The sequence below is a fragment of the Rhinichthys klamathensis genome, unplaced genomic scaffold, assembly GCF_029890125.1.
Source record: "Rhinichthys klamathensis goyatoka isolate OS25496 unplaced genomic scaffold, OSU_Roscu_1.1 h1tg000050l_1, whole genome shotgun sequence".
Lineage (NCBI taxonomy): Eukaryota > Metazoa > Chordata > Actinopteri > Cypriniformes > Leuciscidae > Rhinichthys > Rhinichthys klamathensis.
In genome coordinates, this window is record NW_026606596.1 from 2,734,376 (window position 1) to 2,750,176 (window position 15,801).

The window sequence follows — 15,801 nt, forward strand, 5'->3', positions numbered from 1 at the left end:
TAGAAGTATGCATGAAATTAAATAAAATCTACAGTAAAAACAGAATTTCTTTAGTCATTTTTTTCCAAATGGAAGTCTTCAAGCTGTTCTTCATCATAAAGAATCATTCATTTAGGAGAAGAAGAAATCAAGAACGTCTTTCGGACGTTCAGATCAGAGTTCTTAGTCCCAGAGTTGTAACCTCTCGATTCCCGTAATTATATCCTAACGTTCCACTAGAGGACACTATTGTCGTGTCAAAGACTTCCCGGTGTCCATGTCATGGTGGAATTTCAAAGATTTCTGTGTGGTCTTCCATGCTCTGCTGTGTCAGTATCATAGATTCTTCATACACATCCAGACGGAGACAAAGAATAACACTAAAGGGGAGATTTACAGTACAAGTTACATTTCAAAATTTAATCTGTGACAATTTTAAATAGAATTAAACGGATAATAATATCCTCATTGGAAATTATTTGGTAAGCACTTAAAAATTAAGGCCTTGCATTGGATTTTGTTACACTATGGCCTCAGAAAGTTTGATAAATAACAGTTTACATTTTTGGCTGAACTATTTCTTGAATAAAAACATGTTTTCACAAGGATAATGGAGGATATAGCGGTGGGACACTCACCAGATCAGGGTGGCTGGTATGACAGTGAGGCCTGCAGCCAGCAGGAAACTAAACCCGGAAAACCAGGACAGTGTAGATGCATAGATGCTGCTGAACATTGTAAATGAAACGCCAACACTCAACATCTCCACAAAGGCTATACACGCAAACATGGCACCTGTACACAAACACACAGGCACAAGAAACAACCTTACAACAGCCATCAATAATTCAGAGTTCATGTGAATTGGGAATGTCCTACTTTTTTTGTGCAACTCCTGGATTTATTTGGCTAGATGGGGATGATGTGCAAAATACTATAATGATTAAACTGAACTGAAAATTATTTAAAAAAAGTTATTCTATTATGTTCTACACTGTTAAGTTTCTTACCTTGCTCAGATCCAGACACTATTTTGGACATCATGGATCGTAGGACAGGAGTCGGCATGATGGACAGCAGCAAAGGCAGCCGCACTGCAATGAATAAAACATACACCATTGTTGCACCGGAAAATAGTCCATCCATCCATCCATTAGAAACTCCATCAATGTCCAAACTCAGTCTTACCCAGGAACATGAGCAAGGTAGACTTTGCAAACGCTGCCATGATGAGGCCGACTGCCACAGACATCAACCCCAGAAGGATGATGTAGGCATCAGGCACACAGCGGGACAGCAGTGCCACACCGGCAAAACTCACCAGATAGATAGCAGTCGAGAGAGCTGAGCCATAACCCACAAACACCTCACTCCAGCACAGAGGAGTGTTCAGTTCATACAAGATGAAGATGGACATGCCACCCTGCAGAGCTACCTGTGAGGGACACACACACACACACACACAAAAACTACATAACTTTTATTTTTGCATATAAAGTTTAAACACTATACCGTTCAAAAGTTTGGGATAGGGTGGAATTTTTAAAAATGTTTCTAATAGAAGTTACCAAGAGATTTGATCAAAAATATAGAAAAACAGTAATATTATGAAATATTTTTACATTTTAAAATAGCTATTTACTACGGAAGAGGATTAGGGCCAAGCAATAATAAAACATTTATAATCTTACAAACAATTTCTATTTTCAAATAAATGCTGTTTTTTAAACTATTTTATCACTGTCAGCATTGATAATAGCATTGATGATAATTAGCATTGATAATAAGAAATGTTTCCTGAGCAGCAAATCAGCATAATAGAATGATTTTTGAAGGTGATGTGACACTGAAGACTAGAGTAATGATGCTGAAAATTCAGCCTTGCCATCACTGGAATAATTTTAAAATATGTTAAAGCAGATAATTACGGAAGAGGATTAGGGCCAAAAATAAAACCATCTCGAGATTAAAGTCATTATAATGCGAAATTAAACTCGTTAAATTTCGAGAAAAAAGTCGAAATACAATCTTGAGAATAAACTCATTAAATTTCGAGAATAAAGTCGTTGTGTTTCGAGAAAAAAGTCTAAATGAAATGTAGAGAATAACGCATTCGATCAGTGTTCATTGCATAGCATAGAGGACATGGCAGAGTTGGATCACTTAGTCAAGCTATATTTTAGAGTTTATTTCAGTAACAAAGAAATACTATCAACTTTAGCAGTAATGTATTGCATTAAAAGTGTCACTGAATTTGCCCGTGCAGAACTTTACTGATAAAAGACGTTTGAGCCGTCACTTGAACAACTGCTGCATGAACAACGAACAGCGCTGGCCCAAATGCACTCTATGGAATGCCAAAGCTGACTTAATTAAAAATAAATACATAAATAAATATACGAATAAATGTAAAAAAGCAAAAATACATAAATAAATACATAAATAAATATACAAAGAAATGTAAAAAAGTACAAATAAATGAGTATTTATACTTTTATTTCCTTATTTATGTATAATTGTATTTTTTCACACATTTTTTTATTTTTTTATTTATACATTTATTCATTTATTTATTTCCACTTTTATTTATTTCCACATTCATTTATGTATATATGTTTTTATGTCTACATTTATTTATTTTCACATTTATTTATTTATACATTTATTTATTTCCACATTTATTTATTTCCACATTTATTTATTTAGACATTTCTTTGTCCGTATGCTAACGAGGGGGGCGTGTTTTACCTCAGGCATCAGCAATCGAGCTCAGAGTGGCAGTGCTGAAGCTTTGAGGCCACAGTTACACCTTGTGGTGTGTGACCAAACGAAACGCAAGAGCTGTGCGGACAATATCACATTTTAAGTCATGTATATCACCCTAACTGTATGTAGGGTAGGCTATAGGGTTAACACACTAGCACACATGAACAGAAACTGCACTTCAACGGGTCTGATAGCAGGCACTTGGACATGGAAGGGCATGAAAGTATCCACTATTAATAACAATGTAAACGCGGTGGATAGGGCTGATAAGAGCTTGCGTTTACTGTCGATGATGAGACTCGCACACCAGCGCAGAACGCGGAGAGAAACGTACTCGGTTACTAACGTAACCTCGGTTCTCTCTAGAGAGGGAACGAGTACTGCGTAATAGCTTACGCTAGGGGAAAAACTCTTTTCCGCGAGATATTGAAGCCAAAAATTATCCTTAATTTTTTATTAATGTAAAACGCTTTGCAGCAGCAAGCAGACATAGGCGAAACAGCTCGCGCGCCTATTGGTTGCTCTGCAGCAAATGCAGCAGCCTATCGAGAGAGACTCTGCGTGACGTAATGACCAATGGGGGCAATTCGCGCCCATATCGTCACGTCCCGCCAGAAGGGGCGTGGTCTCACCCTATAAATATGCTCGTTAGGCTGATACAAGCTGGTTTTTATCGCTGAAGCGAACCAGAGCGTATTCCAAGCACGGCAAGATACGCAGTACTCGTTCCCTCTCTAGAGAGAACCGAGGTTACGTTAGTAACCGAGTACGTTCTCTTACGAGAGTATCTCTCGTACTGCGTAATAGCTTACGCTAGGGGAACACAATGCAACACGCCGTGCGTACAGGGATCCAACACCAAAGTCCCGGGGGCCGAAGCCCAGGGCTCATGTAGTGCATAATCACCATAAACTCACATAGAGTGGAGGAAGAGAGGCTGGAAGCGTCATTCCCTATAAAAAAGCACCCAGCGGGGCTATCATATGACAATAAAACGCGCAGCCAGGGTGAAAGCTTTCAGCCTGATCTGGGTGGCCATACGTGTGTCAACACTCATGGGGCTGCAGTAAACTCAGCATCTGGGCCGCACAGCGGGGCAGATAGCACTGAATTTTAGACCGCCAAAAGCTTAGCTTGTAAGGCGGGTACCTCCAGGTTATAGTATTTTATAAATGTAGACGGCGAGGCCCAGCCCGCGGCCGTACAGATATCTTGCAGGGAAACCCCGCTCGACCATGCCCACGAAGAGGCCACGCCTCTCGTGGAGTGCGCCCTGACACCCAAGGGGCACTGTAGGCCCTTCGCAGAGTAAGCGAGCGCAATGGCATCCACTATCAATCTGGATAGGCTCTGTTTTGAGGCGGCGAGTCCCTTGGAACGCCCGCCAAACAAAACAAAAAGCTGCTCCGTCTGTCTGAATGACCTTCGAGTCATTAGGCCCAAACTCCATACACGACGCGCTTACTGAAAGCGCCTGTAAGTCCCCTATGCGCTTCACTGAAGCGAGAGCCATGAGAAACACTGTTTTGAACGACAGGTGTTTCATGTCCACCAGCTGGATTGGCTCGAAAGGGGCGCCTTTCATGGCCTCCAGGACCGTGGAAAGGTCCCACGCCGGGACTGAAGGGGGCCTGGGAGGGTTCAGCCTCCGAGCTCCCCTAAGGAAACGCACGACTAAGTCGTTTTTCCCCAGCGACTGGCCAGACACCGGTTTTGCAAACGTTGCTATGGCCGCCACATATACTTTGAGCGTGGATGGGGTCCTGCCCTTATCCAGTAGCTCTTGAAGGAATGAAAGTACTTCCGAAACCCCGCATTCCACAGGTGAAAAGCTCTGGGCTTGACACCATGCAGAGAAAACAGACCATTTCGAGGAGTAGAGCCGCCTGGTAGACGCAGCTCTAGCCTGCGCGATCGTGTTTAACACTCCTTCTGGGAGGCTAGCGGGTACCCGTTGATGGCCCATGCGTGCAGGGACCACAACTCCGGGCGAGGGTGCCAAATCGAGCCCTCCGCCTGAGAGAGGAGGTCTCTCCTCAATGGTACAGGCCATGGGGCAGTGCTGGTCAGCTGCATCAGGGCAGGGAACCACGTCTGGTTTGTCCAGAGCGGAGCTACGAGCAGCACTGGGCATCCGTTCTCCCTGATTCGTTCCAACACCTGAGGCAGGAGCGAGACAGGAGGAAAAGCATATAGGGGGCAGCGGGGCCAAAGATGAGCCAGCGCATCCTTGCTTTTCGAGAAAAACTCCGGGCAATGAGCGTTTTCGTGGGACGCGAATAGGTCCACCTGTGCTCTGCCGAACGTTTTCCACAGCAGCTGGACCGTCTGCGGGTGCAGCGACCATTCCCCTGCTTTAACGGCGCGGGCGTCGAGCGAATTGTAGCGAATAGCCTCTCTTTATAGTGTTCAGCACCCATTCTGATACCCCGGGAAGCTTTGACCACGCATCTGCGTGAATAGCTAGAGGCAGAATGAAATCCGGGCTCCGGCCGCGACAAAACGGCAGCTCGAGAGCCCGGGCATACTGGGAACACAACACCGTGTTTACAGCGTTCGAGGCGGGGGGCGCGCTGATCACAGCGGGCGGCCTGGCCGCGCTCAGCTTTTTTATGGCAGATTGTGCAGAAAAAGCGAGCGGGGGAGATCCCGTAGGAATCGGCGTGTCTGTGAGAAAATGTGGGCGCGGGGCTGCGGGCACATTTATTACACTGAAAACATTGTCGGTCATGGCCGACTGAATGTGTGTTGGTTTCGTTTTTACAGAAACCAAGGGACACGCAGCATGTAGTGTGAGCGGGCATGGTGACATGGGCGCGTTTACTACATTGTTTGCACAATCGACCTGAGACGATTTTATTTGTGCTAGCCCTGCACCGTGGCCGGCTGTGTCTGGGTGTGGGAATGGGCACTGGGTGGGCATTCTTACAACACTCATAACACCATCTGCCGTGGCCGGATTGTTTGTGCGAGTCCTGCATTTTTGTGGGCTGTGTTTGTGTGTAGAAATGAGCCCTGGGTTGTAGGCATTTTCAATACACTCATAACACCATCGGCTGTGGCCGGAATACCAGAAAATACACCATTTATGTGATTTATCTGGGTCGCCGTGGGAACAGCATTTGTGTGCAGGCAAGCGGGCATGGTACTGGCTTGCTTACTGCAAAATACACTGGAACAGTCACATTTTCTGGAACTGAACGAGCGAAAATTTCAGTGGAAGTCTGGCCACGGCGAGACTGAAACACCGATTTCCTAGGAGGCTAGGAAGACTTGTGTTGGTTTCGTTTTACAGAAACCGTGGTAGTGTTTGTGGGCACTGGGTTGTGGGCACATTCACTACATTTAATACACAATTGACATGCGTCGATTTCATTTGTGCGAGCCCTGTACCGTGGCGGGCTGTGTTTGTGTGTAGAAATGAACACTGGGCTGTGAGCATTTTATTACACTTATAACACCATCGGCTGTGGCCGGAAAACCAGAAATACAAAGATTACATGATTTTTCTGGGTCGCCATGGAAACGGCCTTTATGTGCAGGCAAGCGGGCCGTGGTACCAGCTTGTTTACTGCAAAATACACTGGAACAGTCGCATTTTCTGGAACTGAACGAGCGAAAAGTTTCGGTGGAAGTCTGGCCGCGGCGAGACTAAATTTTTATCTGCTGCGAGAGCCGGGATCGAACACGGGTCTCTCGCGTGAAAGCTTCAGGTTCTGCCACTGGGCCACAGGGAGAACTACACTAGCGCAAGCAGATAAGAGAGCGTCATCACAGTTTTGTGTGTGTCGGCGTTTATATGCAGGTGTGCGTGTTATACAACAGGCTCATTGCTGCAATAATGACATTTTCAGCCGCTCAAACTAGGAGCTGAGAAATGTTTGAGAAATGGAGATTAGTCCGGCCTCGGCGGGGACTAAAACACACTCTTTTCTCATTTGCCGGTGACGCACGCCCATGGGGGGCGGGGTAGATTTCTTATAACGTAAAGAAAGCTAGCCGCGGTTTTTAGGGCTCGCGGTCTTGATGCTGGCCCGTTTCCTTGACGACTCGCGGACAGAAGGCGGAGGTCCACAGAGCTCGCCTGTTGCGCGGCGGTTGCGCGGGCGCCTCCCAGTCGAGGCCGATGCTTCCCACGGCCTGAGAGAGCAGACGCATCAGCTCAGTCTCAATGCCGGCTCTCTTACCAGTGGTCTGGCGGGAAACGCTAGCGGAGGGGAGATCCATGGAGCTCGCCCAATCCTCACTATCGGATGCCAGAAGAGAACACGCCTCGGTGGGTTCGTCAAACTCGTGGATGGACGCGGCGGCAGGCGGCGGCCGTTGTCCGTCAGTGAGCGACTCGAGCGCAATGAGGGCATCCGCCGTCAGCGAGCGCGAGAGCCGCGTGATCCTCACCCAGGCAGGAAACACAGATGACGTGCCGGTCTCCATCGCTGAGCGGGGCGCGGCACGAGCCACAGGAAGGCATCTTTAAAAAGACGCAGCTCTTTTTGTGAGAGAAGTGTGAGTCGCGTCAAGTAAGCGAGCAAACACTCTCAACAGAGTAAATACACACAGAGTATGAAAGGATATAGAACGCCGGAAAGCGCAGCAGGTACGGCAGTTGAAGGCGGCGAGGCCAGCGACTCCAGAGCTCGTCCCGCTGAAAGGCTTGCTTCGACGGCGCGGCTTCTCACTCCGGATCCAGCGATGCGTGGCGGACAGAAGGCGGAGGTCCACAGAGCTCGCCTGTTGCGCGGCGGTTGCGCGGGCGCCTCCCAGTCGAGGCCGATGCTTCCCACGGCCTGAGAGAGCAGACGCATCAGCTCAGTCTCAATGCCGGCTCTCTTACCAGTGGTCTGGCGGGAAACGCTAGCGGAGGGGAGATCCACGGAGCTCGCCCAATCCTCACTATCGGATGCCAGAAGAGAACACGCCTCGGTGGGTTCGTCAAACTCGTGGATGGACGCGGCGGCAGGCGGCGGCCGTTGTCCGTCAGTGAGCGACTCGAGCGCAATGAGGGCATCCGCCGTCAGCGAGCGCGAGAGCCGCGTGATCCTCACCCAGGCAGGAAACACAGATGACGTGCCGGTCTCCATCGCTGAGCGGGGCGCGGCACGAGCCACAGGAAGGCATCTTTAAAAAGACGCAGCTCTTTTTGTGAGAGAAGTGTGAGTCGCGTCAAGTAAGCGAGCAAACACTCTCAACAGAGTAAATACACACAGAGTATGAAAGGATATAGAACGCCGGAAAGCGCAGCAGGTACGGCAGTTGAAGGCGGCGAGGCCAGCGACTCCAGAGCTCGTCCCGCTGAAAGGCTTGCTTCGACGGCGCGGCTTCTCACTCCGGATCCAGCGATGCGTGTGCTTCGCTGAAGAGGTAAAAATCAGCTTGTATCAGCCTAACGAGCATATTTATAGGGTGAGACCACGCCCCTTCTGGCGGGACGTGACGATATGGGCGCGAATTGCCCCCATTGGTCATTACGTCACGCAGAGTCTCTCTCGATAGGCTGCTGCATTTGCTGCAGAGCAACCAATAGGCGCGCGAGCTGTTTCGCCTATGTCTGCTTGCTGCTGCAAAGCGTTTTACATTAATAAAAAATTAAGGATAATTTTTGGCTTCAATATCTCGCGGAAAAGAGTTTTTCCCCTAGCGTAAGCTATTACGCAGTACGAGAGATACTCTCGTAAGAGAACCAGCGCACATTTCACTGACTTCTACGCAAGCATATTGATCAATGAGTTTGAAACACGACTCAATACACGGTTTACATTCGCGTTTCATAATTTCGCATGCATAACAGGTGACAATTCAAATGCTTAAAACACAACCCATATTTCATAGATGCTGCTCTTAGATACTGATTAATCACAAGTCATCAATTTGGAATTATTCTTAAATCAAACAAAAGGGGCTCATGTAAACGCAGCTAGTGAGCCACGCATCTCACCCCATGCAGTGGAGGACAGAAGCATCATCATGCCCATTCAAACTGCCCATGGTCGTGCTGATATTGCCCCCTATAAATTGATGTTATATCTACCAAACCTTATAGGTAGGCTATACATCATCATATATGTCAAGTTCTTAATATTAATCGATAAACTACTCAGTTATAATTATAATAAGGCTATGGCTGTTATTAGTAAAATAAAATTAACAAAAGTCATTAAGTCATTAAAAGTCAAAATATTAATACAGAGGAGAATACATTTACACTGCAAATACAATTGCATAAAAGTCGTTATGAGATTAATGTTAAAAATAAATGAATATAGAAATATGAAATGATGGAATCAATTAAATGGTATGTTTAAATATGAAACTAAAACAGCCAGTAGGTGGCGGTAAGTCACTGTCTAAACGAGTGAGTCATATCATTAATTCAGACCAATTCATTCAAATACTGATTCATTCAGTTCGCGGGAAAACACATAGACAGTATAAGAAGGGAAAACACCACCTGTTACAGTTAAACTGTACAGCTCAAGGAGCAAAATTATGGCGGGGCGATGTGTGTCTGAGCTGAAATGAAATAAATGCTGTAAAAAAAAAAAGCCCATGTATGAGATAATTTTATTATAATTTCCCCCCCCCCCCCCCCCCGAACGGAATGAATCAGTAGGCTATTTGAATGAATCGGTCTGAATTAATGAAATGACTCACTCGTTTAGACAGTGACTTACCGCCACCTACTGGCTGTTTTAGTTTTATATTTAAACATACAATTTAATTTAATTCATTTCATATTTCTATATTCATTTATTTTTAACATTAATCTCATAACGACTTTTATGCAATTGTATTTGCAGTGTAAAAGCATTCTCCTCTGTATTAAGATTTTGACTTTTAATGACTTAATGACTTTTGTTAATTTTATTTTACTGATAACAGCCATAGTGCCTTATTATAATTATAACTGAGTAGTTTATCGATTAATATTAAGAACTTGACATATATGATGATGTATAGCCTACCTATAAGGTTTGGTAGATATAACATCAATTTATAGGGGGCAATATCAGCACGACCATGGGCAGTTTGAATGGGCATGATGATGCTTCTGTCCTCCACTGCATGGGGTGAGATGCGTGGCTCACTAGCTGCGTTTACATGAGCCCCTTTTGTTTGATTTAAGAATAATTCCAAATTGATGACTTGTGATTAATCAGTATAGAGCAGCATCTATGAAATATGGGTTGTGTTTTAAGCATTTGAATTGTCACCTGTTATGCATGCGAAATTATGAAACGCGAATGTAAACCGTATATTGAGTCGCGTTTCAAACTCATTGATCAATATGCTTGCGTAGAAGTCAGTGAAATGTGCGCTGGTTTCTTTCCGCGTTCTGCGCTGGTGTGCGAGTCTCATCATCGACAGTAAACGCAAGCTCTTATCAGCCCTATCCACCGCGTTTACATTGTTATTAATAGTGGATACTTTCATGCCCTTCCATGTCCAAGTGCCTGCTATCAGACCCGTTGAAGTGCAGTTTCTGTTCATGTGTGCTAGTGTCACGTGTGTTAACCCTATAGCCTACCCTGCAAACAGTTAGGGTGATGACTTAAAATGAGATATTGTCGTGTAACTGTGGCCTCAAAGCTTCAGCACTGCCACTCTGAGCTCGATTGCTGATGTCTGAGGTAAAACACGCCCCCCTCATTAGCATACGGACAAAGAAATGTCGAAATAAATAAATGTGGAAATAAATAAATGTGGAAATAAATAAATGTATAAATAAATAAATGTGAAAATAAATAAATGTAGACATAAAAACATATATACATAAATGAATGTGGAAATAAATAAAAGTGGAAATAAATAAATGAATAAATGTATAAATAAAAATAAATAAAAATGTGTGAAAAAATACAATTATACATAAATAAGGAAATAAAAGTATAAATACTCATTTATTTGTACTTTTTTACATTTCTTTGTATATTTATTTATGTATTTATGTATGTATTTTTGCTTTTTTACATTTATTCGTATATTCATTTATGTATTTATTTATTTTTAATTAAGTCAGCTTTGGCATTCCATAGCACTCTGCCATGACAGCTATGATAAATTAAAACCGTATACGGCATTGCCATTAATGGCTGTATAGATGGTTACAGTCGTTACATTCTGTGGATGGAGGCGTACACAACCAATAACGATCCTACAGTAGTAGCCAGTTATAGCTACTTCATAAAAACAATTACTGGCATAGGAGGGTGTCCCGAGAGCTCCTCGCGGACATGGGGACAGAAAATGGTAGTGTGGCAGCAATGCAAAGGTTTTTACAAAGTAACCATGGAGACAGTTTCTCGAAACACAACGACTTTATTCTCGAAATTTAAAGAGTTTTTTTCTCGAAACACAACGACTTTATTCTCGATATTTAATGAGTTTATTCTCAAGATTGTATTTCGACTTTTTTCTCGAAATTTAACGAGTTTAATTTCGCATTATAATGACTTTAAACTCGAGACGGTTTTATTTTTGGCCCTAATCCTCTTCCGTAATTATCTGCTTTAACATATTTTAAAATTATTCCAGTGATGGCAAGGCTGAATTTTCAGCATCATTACTCTAGTCTTCAGTGTCACATCACCTTCAAAAATCATTCTATATGCTGATTTGCTGCTCAGGAAACATTTCTTATTATCAATGCTAATTATCATCAATGCTATTATCAATGCTGACAGTGATAAAATAGTTTAAAAAACAGCATTTATTTGAAAATAGAAATTGTTTGTAAGATTATAAATGTCTTTTCCATTTAATGTAATGCATTTTTGCTGACATTTCTCTCTTAATTAAAAAAAAAAAAAAAGTGTAATTACCCTTTTATTTTATTTATTTTTAATTTTTACTCTGAAGCTGAAACGGGTCAATTGTACAGTATCGTATGACTTCAGCTTATAGTATAACCTGTCAATATAACCTGATCATTATTTTTGCAATTCTGTTTTTTGCCACAAGAGGCACAAAGCGTACACACTTCACCCTTACTTATGATGTTCCTCCAACTGATGGAGCTTGTGAATAAAATCAGAATTATCATAATCACCCTAAAAAAGGCAAAAGCAGCAAGCATGAGCAACAGCACTACGTTCCTTCTCCGTTTGGAGGCCGCAAAGAGCAGGTAGACGCCCTGCAGACGGGCGGTAAGAGCCTGAGACTGTCGCAGCCGAGGGGCTTCTGAATCTGAGCAGCTGGACGTAGACAGAATGGGATTCGGAAGAACCAGGGACTCCTTCAAGAACGCCAGCACATAGAGGAGGTTTAACAGATGCACAAACGCAGCGGTGAGGAAGGGCCAAGTGAAGCCAGCTGCTTCAATGTAGAATCCAGTACACAGAGAAGCTAAGCCAGACAAAACCCCTAAAATCATGTCCAGTCGAGCCATTCGGACAGTCTTCTGTCCTTCTCCGCAGAGATCGGCCACATAGGCGAAACATCCGCCGATCAGAGTGGTGGGTCCGCCCATCAGGCCTGTTAGGAAGGAGGCAGCTAGCAGGTAATTGAGGCTGAAGGAAAATCTACTGACCAAAACGTAGCTCAGGGAAAACAGAGTTTCGCCCACCAGTGGAGAAACGATGGCAACTTTACGCCCGCAGTAGTCGCTGTACGAGACCAGGAGCAGCGTGGATATGAGACTGGGAACGAGGAAGCACAGTTCACTCTTGAGGAGGAAAAGAGACGTCTCCTTCTGCACTGCCTGAGAGAGGAGAGAAAAACTGGAGGTTCAAATGTTTATTATCACCCACAAATTCTGCTAGTTATGCCTTTAAAGCTTAGTTGATTGACTAGTTAGTTAGAAAGAGATAGTGCAGGGGTCTCAAACTCGCGGCCCGCGGGCCATTTGCGGCCCGCGGGGTGATATTTTGTGGCCCCCTACTTGACATTAAAGTGTAATGTTAGTGCGGCCCGTCGTTGCGTGTGCCGCGTTTTAAATGGGCTACCTTACGGTGGGTTTGTTGTCAATAGTTGCCATAGACAACCGCGAAGTACAAACATACTGCGCGCCTGGAAAAAATGAGCTCGTCACTTCAATTATGAGCGCGCTTGCCGCGCACGCGCACCTACATTTGAAATAACGAACTTGAGCGCGCAAAATATGTGAGCGCGATATGTGAACGGCCCCTTGTCGAGCTACCACCAATCAGGCCGCGAGCTACTGGTAGCTCGCGAGCGACGTGTTGGAGAGAGACCCTGCTCTAAAACAATGTGAGAATAATCATTTTGAGCTTGCAATTTGTGTCCAACAGGTTGATAAGAAGGTTTGCTTTGATTTGTGCAGTCAGTAATTTGCCTGAGACACTATGCATGTGTAGAAAGAATTCAATAAATACAAATATTTGTATTTCAAAAGCAATAATTGTTTTTCTAAGTATATAATAAAAGGAAATGTGCCTTCCAAAAAAAACATTCAATATCATTAATGTGTTGTATAAAGAAAATAAAAAGGACATAAGCAAATATAAATATTACAAATATGTGTTATAGACAAAGAAAGTTTGTAAAATGAACTTCAACTGTCAGAAGGACAGCTCATGAAGAACCAATCATGTACAGAAAGGAATGTTCAAATTCAGAGGAACAGTTCAGAAGAAACGTTAATAATAAAGATTGAGAAGATTGGATCAGTTGTGCTCCTTTTTTGGAATACTTGAATACTATTTTTGTGGAATACTTGATGCGGCCCAGCCTGACCCAGACTCTACCTCCAGCGGCCCCCAGTTAAGTTGAGTTTGAGACCCCTGAGATAGTGAAAGTGAACTAGAAATCGGATAATGGTATTTCAAATGTATCAAATGACAAGCTCACAACAAAGGCTTGTGAATTGAAAAGGAACATGAGCTCAACTTTACCTAATATAACCGGTTCTCTAGAACTCCTTTATTGAGATATGAACATCAATATAAACTTTACAGTGACGCAGCAAACAGTCTAGTATCTGAATGCACTAAATAAACAAAATGAATGTCAAACCTGATTCTGTATCAAATGTTTTCATCTGTCTTTCTCTGAATTTAAGTAAATATATATATTAAATTAGCATTAAATTGTTCATTGTGACTCTTCAAGTAATTTTTCATGATTTGTTTTAAATATTGAAGGTTAAAATTGGCTTGGACCAGAGTTTTTTTTTAAAGTGTTATTTATGCACTATTAAAGTTTTCATTTTATATTAAGTGTTAGTGATTTTGTTATGTGCTTTTGTCTTTTTATTTATTCAATTTTATTAATATAAATATTCAGGATTTATTTCATATTAGTGCTATTATACTTAAGATTATTTCAGTTACTCAACATTTCTCATTTTCATTTAAAGTTTTTCACCTAATATGTATCCTTTATTTTATTCTATCTTCATTAAACCCAGACATTTTTATTTCCCCTATATGATCAATTTATGCATTTTTTTCTAGAAACGTAAACAATAATAGCCATAATTTCAATTAAACTGGTATTAAATCAATATGCAAGTAAATAAAAACAAAGAATTGCCGTCCTTAATACAGCTGTCATTGCCATAAGCATTTTAGATCATTTTCCCAAAAACTTTTCCATAAAGTAGCTTGGCATATTTTAGAAACAATCCATTTGTTTGTCATTCTTGTACATTTACAAGTTATAGATTCATTGACTGGTAGCTAACCTGTGTTGCCAAAAACAAAAAAATATCATTACCATTAGACTCAGATCTTCACTGAACATGTGATAAATGCCTTAACATAGATACAAACCATTAAAAATAAGATTTAAGAAGAGATTAAAAGATTAAAAAGAGAATTCAGAAGTGGCCATGACTGAATCATGAAAAGAATCATGTCTCTGTGACGGCTGTGACCGCTCACCTGGTGAATGGTGACATAGCTGTGGTTGTTTGAGCAGTGAGACAGACTCTCTGCAGGGTACATTGTTCCGCTCAGCTCAAACCACAGCCTACGGTACACATACTGCTGGAGCAGAGGGTAGATCATAAACATGGCAAACGCATACATGGCCACGGCCGGCTCGATCAGGTACACACGACCCATCCCACTTCTGCTCTATATCAGGCAAAAGGAACAGGAGAGATGTTTGAGAAGACATAAAACAGTGGCTAAACTAATGACAAAAAATAAGTTCAATCATCTATTGTGAATAATACAAGTCTCTTGGTTAAAGTGATAGACAGACAGACAGCCTGCTTTGTTATTGATAACAATGGAGAAGAAGAACCTTTAACATCTATAGAAAACTAAAAATAGAACCAAAAATAGTTCTTCTATGGCATCAAAAACATCCTTTTGGAACCTTTATTTTTTAAGAGTAGATAAATAGAGCTGGTGATTCTTACCTGTAAGTTATAATGGGATAAATATTTCCATATTTAAAGCCTGTTTGCCTTTGCCTTCAAATCCACTTGAAAAGTCGCAGGGTACAGAGAACAGAAAGATCCCATCATGTCACGTTATGCACTGATCTTATTATTCGTTTGGGAAACCTGTAAGACAAAGACTTCCACTCCTTACGTTTGTTTGTCAAGACTACAAATCCTCAAAGGAACACACACCCTCAGTGTTTGTGTAGCAGAAAGAAGGGAGGAGTGGAAACCAATAGAGAGATGGTATAAGTACAAGATGCATTTGGCCATTTCAGTCACGTATAAAAATGTTAGGATGTCTTTGCATTAGTTGTAAAAATAAAATAAAATAAAAATAAAAAAACAAGTGGCAAGAAACATCGCACGTATGTTATACCATAGTGTGAGACTCAGACAAACGGAATAGGATGAGTTTGAAAAAGTAGTTCAAATAAAGTTGTCGACATTTTGTCTGGCTTTCAAAAGCAAGCTTAGTGAGCTAAAACATCAGAAAAATAAAGTTAGTTTAAGTTTGTTTGCAGTTTCGGAATGAATGCAAAGACGTTTACACACACGTTTTAAGGCTTTAAAGACTTCGCTTAACCTCGGGTTCTCGTCGTTCTATACACACATTTTAACCTGGGATAATATTCGTTTCATATGGAGCTAGAAATGTGTCTTTATTACATGCGAGAAGATAAATGATCTGAGAGAAAAAAAAAGGT

The 15,801-nt window shown here is 42.4% G+C and overlaps 2 protein-coding genes across 2 annotated transcripts in view; one reads left to right on the plus strand and one right to left on the minus strand.

Moving 5' to 3' along the window:
- Window positions 1-3: 3 nt before the first annotated feature.
- LOC130082867 (solute carrier family 46 member 3) lies at window positions 4-14,770 on the minus strand. Its single transcript, XM_056247774.1, has 6 exons — window positions 14,586-14,770; window positions 11,792-12,442; window positions 1,168-1,414; window positions 990-1,073; window positions 618-774; window positions 4-359 (listed from the first exon to the last, which is right to left on the minus strand). The coding sequence occupies exons 1-6, from the start codon at window positions 14,766-14,768 to the stop codon at window positions 260-262; spliced, it is 1,422 nt and encodes a 473-aa protein (XP_056103749.1). The 5' UTR covers window positions 14,769-14,770; the 3' UTR covers window positions 4-259.
- Window positions 5,389-15,801, plus strand: part of slc43a2b (solute carrier family 43 member 2b) — a 186,837-nt gene continuing 176,424 nt past the window's right edge. The window contains exon 1 of the mRNA XM_056247772.1: window positions 5,389-5,396. The gene's annotated coding sequence lies outside the window, so the exon portion shown is untranslated. The remainder of the gene's footprint in view (window positions 5,397-15,801) is intronic.